A 9,325-nucleotide genomic window follows, 5' to 3' on the forward strand; every position below is an offset into this window, starting at 1 on the left:
GCATCTACCAGAGCCTTAGCCTTGCTGTGGATGGCCTGCTGGACATGGTACTGGACTCCACCAGGCAGGTGAGGCCAGAGGCATGTGGAGAGGTGAACAGACTGATGTGGCAGGCATGGTTATGAACCTCCCAGCTACCAGGTGCACTGTCTATTCCAACTGCTGTCCTGATTCTCACCCCAGATGTGGCCTGGGGAGGGTATTGTCCACTTTGGGTGGTCCTGGCTCCTGGGACTTCTTTCTGCTCCTTCCTCTGTGGGGCATTTGGGGACAGACTCTGGGGAGCTGGTTGTCTCCCTTTGCAATAATTTTGATCTGTTCCTATGACATCCTCTAATGTGTTTTTCCCTAAATAAGCCTTTTCTGAACCAGAATTCTTGAGGAAGTGGGCTTATTGTGAACAAGTATAATAGAACTTCAGTTTGTTTAATTTAGATAAAACACAGACCTGCTTCTTTTACTTCATTTTGTGCACAATTGCAACTCCATGTTGAGTGTTTTCATATTTAGAGATTCTTACCAAGAGAGGGGATTATATTTGTTAACTTTTTTAGAACATTTTAGACAATTATAAAAGGTGTTAAATAGGAATACATGGAAAGCAGTGAGAGACCCTTCTCTGCAGAGTTAGCCCAGTTAAAAGAATAAGCACTTTTATGTGAAGTGTTCGAGTTCACTTTTCAGAAACACCTGAGTGGTTGTTTCTTTCTCAGTGCACAGGAGCCTCTCCAGAGCTGAGCTGGGAGCTGCCTGCTGCTGCCTATCCCTTTGTCCTTTACTCTCCCTCCTGAGAAAGGTCACTTTGGGCAGATCTGACAGGGACACAGATGTCTCTGACTATCCCCAGCCACATGGAAGTGATGTCTCTGTGGCATCGCAAGGCAGAGCTGTGTCTGGACGTCTGAGCTGGCGCTAGCCTTAGAGGGCATATTGTCAGAAGAGCCTGGGAGGTGCTGAGTGAAATGGGAACAGGCTGGGAGAGCCCACAGCTGAGGATCCAACATGTCCGAACCCGGTGTGGGAGGTTGGTGGGGCCAAGCAGAGCTGCCCTTGCTGTAGGAAGGGGCAGGATCCTGAGGTCGGGAGCTGGTGGAAGCAGCCTGCATTGGGTGGGCATAAGGGACAGCTGAGGGGCCGTGGGCAAGAGGAACCAGCAGATTTTCTAAGAGGCTGGGTATGGACGTCCCAAATGCCAGTTGGTGAGGAGGTCTAGGTGCTGGGTAGACCTGGCCTCTTGGCCTGAGAGCCTTGACTAGGCTGTGCTAGAAGGAAGACCCAGGTGGGATGATCCGTCCCCTGAGGCCCTCAAGGTCCCGTCACCTTGCCCTGGCTGGCCTATGTAGGGTTTGGTCCATAGGGCCTGGGGTAGACAGAGAAATCTGCTGGTATTTGTATGAGCTTGGTTATTTTTGACATGCAGTTCTGTCTTCAAATGTGTTTCAACAGCTGGAGGAAGCACGCCAAATTCATTCTTGTTTTGAAAAAGAATTCCGATGTAAAAGTGAGGAGGCTGCACAGGTGCTGAGGAAGCATGGGGAGCTGCTACAGCTCCTGGAGGAGGCGGGCGTGGCCAAGGCAGGGCTGCAGCTACAGTTGCACCAGGCCCAGGGTGAGCATCAATAGGCCTCTCAGGGAGGTGTCAGGAGTGAGATTTTAAAAAACAAAAATGTAAATATAAAATAATGCAAATAGTATGAGACACCAATGATTTTCTAGGAGAAAAGGGGTGGATTTTGAGAGTGCTGTCATGGACTGTTCCAGGGCCACAGTAGGCTCTGGGAGTGACCGTTGCCCATTTGGCATCAGGGTGTCTGTGGTGGTGCACAGGATGGCTGTGTTTGTCCACCTGTTATGAGAGTGGTGGCCAGGATCCTTCTAATCAGGCACCTTCAACTTTTCCCGCAGCCCTCACACTCCAGGTGGGCACCTGCCTGGGGTCTCAGTATGGCAGGTGGTTTCTGGCAACAGAGGTGTCCCATGCATTCTCACCTTGGGTTCCTGAGCAGGACACCCGCCTCAGCTGCTTGGGTGAGTCAGAGGTCCGTGTTGTGCTTGTGTCCCCTGCAGGCATCCTTGAGGGATTGAAGGTGGAGAAGGTGGACCTGCAGGCGGCACTGGACCGGAAGGAGGAGTCAGAGCAGGGCCTGGTCCTGCAGCTGGAGTCTCTGAGGGAGGAGCACGCCCTCCTGCAGGGCCAGAAGGAGGAGAGAGAGGCGGGTAAGGAACTTGACATACAGGAGTATGACGTGTGACATGGCAAGGGCAAAGCACAAGTCTGTTCGCTGGAAGGGAACTTTGCTCATGAGTTCTGGGCTATGGGAGATTGTGCCAGGTGGAGCATTTCTACCTTTGTAGAGAAGGTCACTTGTCCTGACCCTGGGTGTCCTGTGCAGTGGGAAGAATCCCTGGGGAGGCAGGTTGCAGAGAGCACAGAGCTGGCCATGTGGAAGGAGTCACTCTTAGATTCTATTTAAAGTGACAGGTGCCTAATGCTAACTCCAGTTAAGAAAATATAGTTCTGACAAACATAGTCTGTATATTTTCAGATTTTTAGACATTTTAGTCTTAAAAAATATTTAAAATGAGGCGGTGCCTATGGCTCAGTGAGTAGAGGACCAGCCTCATATACTGAGGATGGCGGGTTCAAACCCGGCCCCAGCCAAACTGCGACAAAAAATAGCTGGGCATTGTGGAGGGCGCCTGTAGTTTCAGCTCAGGAGGCTGAGGCAAGAGAATCGCCTAATTGCCAAAGCCCAAGAGTTGGAGGTTGCTGTGAGCTGTGATACCACAACATTCTCCCAAGGGCAACAAAGTGAGACTCTTGTCTCTTAAAAAAATTTTTTTTAAATGAAAATAGTCAAAACATCAAAAGCTTACAATGTTGAGTTTGCAGGTGGCTGCGTCTTCAATAGCCGATTTGTTGGAAGCAACTGTGTGTCCAGAGGCTTCTCCCAAGCTGGCATGGCACATCTGCTGCCTTCTGTTCCCTGCAGCTACACGGCTGGTTCTGTGTGTTGAATTCATTTGGGGCACCCTGGGAAGAGTGAGGCCTGCCTGTGCCCTGCTGCGGCCCATCAGGACAATCACAGTAGAAGAGTAATTCCTTCAGGAGTACCTTGTGTTAGAACCACACCAAGTAATTCAGAAAAATCCCATTTTTCCTTCCAAAAATCTTTTATTTTTCTAATTTTCTCTTCAATAAAACAACCAGCTTTTGGTTGTCTATCATTTCCCCTTTCCTTGTCCTCTGTTTTGCTTTGTTATTTCTTGCTGCCTTAATTCCATGAGCCCTTTGGGTTCAGCGCTTGTGAGTGTTTGTTGCTGCTGTGTGGGAAGTGGGTATGGCACTGCATCACTTGCTGGCCTCTTGCTCTGGCCTTGGCCCCTGTGTGGACCTTCGGTTCCCACAAGGTCATACATGTAACTTCTATGGTGACGGTCTTGGTCTTTGACCATGTGGGACATTTGGACCCCCCGACATCCCTTGCCCAGCTCTTTTCATCTCTTATGATCCCTCTTTGTCCTGTTTTCAGTTTTTTATATAAATTCTGTTGAAGTATTAATCTGGCTTTTTTCTCCCTTTTCTCTTTTTTATCCCTTTATCTTTAGTCTTTCCACATTTAATTGTCACTTATGGATTCTGTATTAATGACTTTTTAAAAAGACTGTCCGCAGTGTCTGCTTTTTGTCCCTTTAGCCACTCTGTGTCCACTGTGCCTGCTGCCCAAGCACTTGCCTGTGCTGCTGTGTCCCTCCCTCCCCTGCTGCTTGTGTGGCTCCCTTTCAGCATCTGTCCCCATGTGCTGGGCTGGCATGTCCCCAGCACCCGTGGACTTGGTTCCACCAGAGGGGCTGTTTGGTGAACCTCTCTGAAGCTGCAGGGGCCCAGAGGTCTCTGCAGATCCTTCAGTGACATCACGGCCACACCAACAGCCCGGGATCTTGCTCCTTGAGTGTGTGAGGCTGTGACCCTCCTGTCCTCAAGTCATCGGCTCCTTGCAGGTGTCTCTGCCGCATTCCTCCTGTGCTCTACACATTGTTGGCACTACCCAGGGCAGGTCCTCTGGCCCCACTTGTTCTGTCTCAATTCTGGTATTTTCATTTTGTCAGCCACTGTTTCTCCAGATACTTTGGCCTACTCCCCTTTTCTGTCTAGGAGCAGTCCTCATGGGCTGGCCCTTCCAAGCAGACCCCAGGCTCAGCCAGCAGGTAGCGGGGCTACATCTGTTGAAGGAAGCTGCCTGGTGCCTTATCTCAGGAGCACTTTGACTTGCAACTTTTCACTTCTTTGGAGACTGTGTTTGTAACAGACTCAGGATCTGCTGCACCACTGAACAGCCTGGTGAGGCACCTGTGTGCCCTGGGCTCTACGTGTGCATCAGCTGAGCCTGTGGCTGCCCCCTACATCTTTGTCTCTGTTTCCCCCCTGCAGGGAGACCTGGCAGGCATCCATAGCCAGGTGCCCCTGGCAGGGGCTAGGCCTACAATGGCAGGGCCCCAACTGAAGTTTATGTTGGTCTCCTGCCTGGGCAGGTACCTAGCATGGCAGGAGTGGGTCTTGGGGCCCCTTCCTGCTCTCAGGCCAGCATCTCCTCCTTCACTCTGTTCTGTTGCTGGGAAGTGTTCACTGTTTCTCTGGGGTCCTCTTGGTTTGTTCTTATACATTGTTAAGCGGCCTCAGTTTCTCATTCTGTTCTCTGCCTTCTCTTTGCTCTGGCCCTGCAGTTCTGTGCTCCTTTCAGGGAATGCATTTATGGCCCTTTTGTGTTGACAGTGTGTTTAGCCACCAGCCTAAAAGTGATTTATTTGACTTTATTTTCAGTGGGCTTTTGAATTGTGGACATAAGCTTGACCAGCCTTGGGCTACACATGGGTCCTGGGGTCTGTCGCTTGGTCTTATGACCATGTACTCACTTCCTAGGAGTCTCCGGCTGGCTTTCCATGCTGTGTGCAGCACCTGTTCTGTTGTGTGGTATGTTTTGTGGCCATCTTTGGGATGGTGCCACCTGTCCCATTTGTCTTCTTTGCTTAGAAAATAATAGCCCACAGCAACTCAAGGCAGGCAGCACCAGGAAGCTTAGGGCTCAGGCTGTCCCAGTGGGTGGCACTGCTGGGAGCCCCCAACCCTGGACCCTCAGATTTGGGTTACATGTCTCTCTGGTTTCACTCAGTAAATTTGTGCCTCTTGGTTTGTAGGCAAACCCATTGCTGCAGCACATGAGGACTCAGGTTTGTAAAAACTAGTGGTTGATTTCTGTGTGATCTGCTGTGTTTGTTTACATTAGATTTTGCAAATTATTTACTAAAAAGGAAAAGCACTAAAGAGCTTTCATGGCAAACTATTAAATAAAATTATACTATAGTCTTCAGTATTAATAAAGATGGTCAAGTTGTCCCATTTTAATGGTCCAGTGAGATGCAGGCATTTCTCCAGCCTCTTTCACTACAGTTTCTTGTTGCAGCTCATGCTGTTTTGCTGGAGTGGATGTCTAGAGGGCCCTACCTGGTCTGACCTTGCTAGCAGGGTCCTGGTAGAGTGCTGTCTGGGCCAGGCAAGAGCCCTGAATGGGGCAGAATGTGCCTCTGGGCCCTTGTGCACCTCTGATTGTGAGCACCCATCACAGCTGCATGGTCAAAGTTCATTTACTGTGGCTGCTGGCTTGTCAGCATGAAAATTGGGAATGTTACGTTAATGGTAATGATGGTTCCTCGTAAAGGATTGACAGTTTTATAAATAAAAATGATTAAGTGGGTGGTGCCTGTGGCTCAAGGAGTAGGGCTCTGGCCGCATATACTGGAGGTGGTTGGTTCAAACCCAGCCCTGGCCACAAAAAGAGGGGGAAAAAATGATTAAGTTTTGAAAGCTACTGGAATATAAATAGCATCTTACAAGTTTAAATTTCAGGTTTGAGATGTATGGTTTGAATACTGCTTATCTGTGGTGTCAGCCTGGGCTGGGCCAAGTGTAACCAATGGGTTGACCGAAGCCTAAGTGGTTAGGTGGGTGTGGGCTCTGGGGTGGTATTCCCTCCACACAGGAACCCCCTGGGGGCAGAGGGGCCTTCAGGGTAGTGGTGGGAGGGCCATTCCCCGGAGCTGTTTTATGAGTCATTGTACCCAGCTGCTAGGTGAAGCCCTGGTGGCCTGGTCATCTCCAGCACGCATCCTGTGAATAGTGAGATTTCACAATGAGATTTCAGCACTTTCAGTTTTAGAGAAAGAGTTAAACCACAGTTCCCAGGGGCTTGAGATCTGCTCTTCATCAACTGCTTGTATGTGGTCAGCTCAGTGCTATGATGGGGTTGTTGGGAGCCCTTCTGCCTGAGATCATGTTCATGTAGAGGGAGGTTTTAAGTCATTTTCTGTAATAGAGACTATATGTGAAGATACAATCCCTGATAATGTCTTTTTACAGTACCTAGACATATTCCCTTCAGGTTTTAAAAATGTTTTAGTTTAGCCAGTTTTCATTCAAAAGATATATATATTTTTTCAAAAGTAATTTGAGCTGGGTGGTGGTGCTTGTCGCCCTAGCTACTTGGGAGGCCGAGGTAGGAGGGTCGATGGACCCCATGAGTTAGAGGATGCAGCGAGCTGTGATGATGTTGCTGTGTTCCAGTTTGTGACAGAGCAAGACCCTCTCTCAAAAAAAAAAAAGTGTTAGGGCACAGGGTCACTCCTCAAGGCTGTCATATCTCTGCAGGGGACAGTCTCAAAGTGGGCAGGCTCATTTCTGAGGGATGAGGTGTGAAGCATCGTGCCAGCCCTGCCTGCCAATGCACCACACAGTCCCTGTGGAGCACAGGAGTCTCTTCTGTTTAGCATCACCACCAGGAAATGCATGTTTCTAGTTCCTGCTTAATATAGGCACAGCCCCTATGGTGTGGGGCTCCCTCCATGTCTGCATTCTTTATATCACTAGCATTGCAGAAGGAAGTGGAATGTCTGAGCAAGGAGCAGTCAGAGACGAGGAGGCAGGCCGAGAAGGACCACGCGGCCCTGCGTGCCCAGGTGCAGCTGCTAGAGTCCGAGCTGGAAGAGCAGCTCTCGCAGCACCAAGGCTGTGCCCAGCAGGCTGAGGAGGTTGCCGCACTGAAGCAGCAGATGGCTTCTCTGGACAAGCATTTACGTAGCCAGCGGCATTTCATGGATGTGAGAATTTTGAATAATGAATTTTACTTGCATTGCTTAAAGTCATTATTATAGTTTAAGCTTTTTTCCAGGTCATTAAATAAGCTTCTAGGACATGACGCTGGTGATGAAAGTCTGATGCTCCTCTATCTCTGTTCCTCCAGCTGCATCTTGGCTGCCACCTACTTTTTGTGGGGGAGGATTCTGGGGGACACCCTCACCATGCCTGGACACATGCTCTTTCTTACCTTCTCACAGCCCTGGGAGTTCTCCGCAGTTGGGGTGTGGCTTTGTGTCCTGGGAGATGTCTGTGCTGCCACTGCCCCATGGGAGACTAGACTGTGCCCTGTGCTCGTGGCCATCTTTTCTTGCTGCGTCTTGTCTTCTGTCCATGGGCTGAGAGAGCTGTCAGCGTTTCACAGCCTCTGCATTCTGTCTGAGGGGCTGTTTCTCTTTTTTGTAAGCTCCATCTTGCAAGTGACAGTGATGAGGGGGATGTGTGGAGCCCACGTCGTTGTCGGGCAGGTGCCTCCTGCCACACACTCCCCTGCAGGATGCCCTGACACGCTATCTCTCTTCCCAGGAGCAGGCTGCCGAAAGGGAGCATGAGCGTGAGGAGTTCCAGCAGGAGATTCAGAGGCTGGAGGAGGAGCTCCGCCAGGCGGCCAGGCCGCAGCCCCAGGGACCCCAGGACAGCCTGGTAAGCCAGCTGCCACCCACCAGGCCTGAGGAGCCCTCTGCTGTGTTTTTAAGCTTTAACTTTCTTTGAATTTCTGCCTTCCATGTACACGGGAGCAGCAGCATGTGCGGCTGGATGAAGAGGTGAGGACACACACCTGCTTTTACTTCACCCTTTCTGCATTATTGGCACTACTGCCGTCTGGCCAAGGCATCCTCTCACTCCCTGCTGGGGGCTGTGTGTACCATTCCGTTCCCTGCTGGTCCTTCTTGCTTTTGCTTGGGGCTGCAGCCACCTGCAGCCATCTTCCTTTTGTCTAAGATAGTTCTAGTGATTTCTTAGTCTTTTCTTAGTTAAACTTATTTTGAAATGATGATGGATTTATGTGCTGGTGTGAGAAGTAGGTCTCAGCTCCTTGCATCTGCACATGACTCCAGTGGCCACTTGGAGAGCTGGGACTTGCCACCAGCAGCGGGTGCCCACAGAACACAGCCCCACTACAGGCATCTGCTTCTTCCCATAGTCCCCATGCTCTTCCCTGGCCAGGGTCTCATCATGGTTCTTGGGAGTCTCCAATCTACACACTTTCTGTACTTTTATATCTGTAACATATAAGTGGAATCATTTGTAATTTTTCAGTTTGGTGATTTTCACTGAGTCTAATTTGAGATTCACCCAGGTTGCTATGTGTATCCTTAGTTTGTGGAAGAAAAATTTAAACTCTGAAATAATTTAAAGAAGTCTATTCTGAGCCAGGTTTGGGGACCATGGCCTGGAGCCACACCTAAGAACAGGCATCCTCAAACTACAGCCCGAGGACTGCACACGGCCTGCCTAAGACATTTATCCGTTCTGGCTGCTGGGTGTTTTTGCCGCTGTTGCCTGTCCTGCTTAGCAGCCGACTCATCCCAGGGCCTGCAGTCCGGCCCTCCAATGGTCTGAGGGACAGTGAACTGGCCCCCTGTTTAAAAAGTTTGAGGACCCCTGACTAAGAGTCTTGAGCAGGTGGTCTGACTGTAGTGGGGTTACAGTTTGGCTTCACACATTTTAGGGAGACAGGAATTATGGGCAAAATCGTAAATCAGTATGTGGAAGGTGTAGGTGTACATTGGTTTGGCCTGAAAAGGTGGGACTTCCTGAAAGAAGGCCTGCAGGATATAGGTAGGTCAGGAGTCCTTTAGTTGATAATTGGCCAGAAGAGTTGAGCATCATCTATTAGGCCAAGAGTCTGCAGAGAGGAATGCAGAGTCAGGATGAAGGTCTGTCTCTCCTGTGGGGCTGTGCAGAATCAAGGTGGGGAGTAACTCTCAGTATACTGGGCTAATACCTCTGTTTAGTGAGATTTTATCATTCATAGGTGAGACTCACCAGGCCCTTAGCAAGGAATTTGGATGCAGAAGAAAAAGGTCGATGTTCAGTCCTTACTTCTTTTTGTTTTTGAGTAGCGGTCTTTCCTTTCTATCAAAATAAGTTTTGTTTTTATTTTGTATTTAAAGAAAACATGCCCTGGCTCTG

General features: G+C 49.6%; 1 protein-coding gene across 1 annotated transcript in view; it reads left to right on the forward strand.

Annotated features, from left to right (window-relative positions):
• PCNT (pericentrin) overlaps positions 1-9,325 on the forward strand; it is a 133,034-nt gene that overhangs the window by 77,510 nt on the left and 46,199 nt on the right. The window contains 6 exon segments of the mRNA XM_023518087.1: positions 1-68; positions 1,447-1,609; positions 2,068-2,217; positions 6,923-7,152; positions 7,715-7,831; positions 7,930-7,953. The exon segment at positions 1-68 is cut by the window's left edge and continues 127 nt beyond it. Coding sequence (XP_023373855.1) covers positions 1-68; positions 1,447-1,609; positions 2,068-2,217; positions 6,923-7,152; positions 7,715-7,831; positions 7,930-7,953 — 752 coding nt within the window.

This window comes from Otolemur garnettii, unplaced genomic scaffold (genome assembly GCF_000181295.1).
Source record: "Otolemur garnettii isolate 467f Iridium unplaced genomic scaffold, OtoGar3 scaffold00128, whole genome shotgun sequence".
NCBI lineage: Eukaryota > Metazoa > Chordata > Mammalia > Primates > Galagidae > Otolemur > Otolemur garnettii.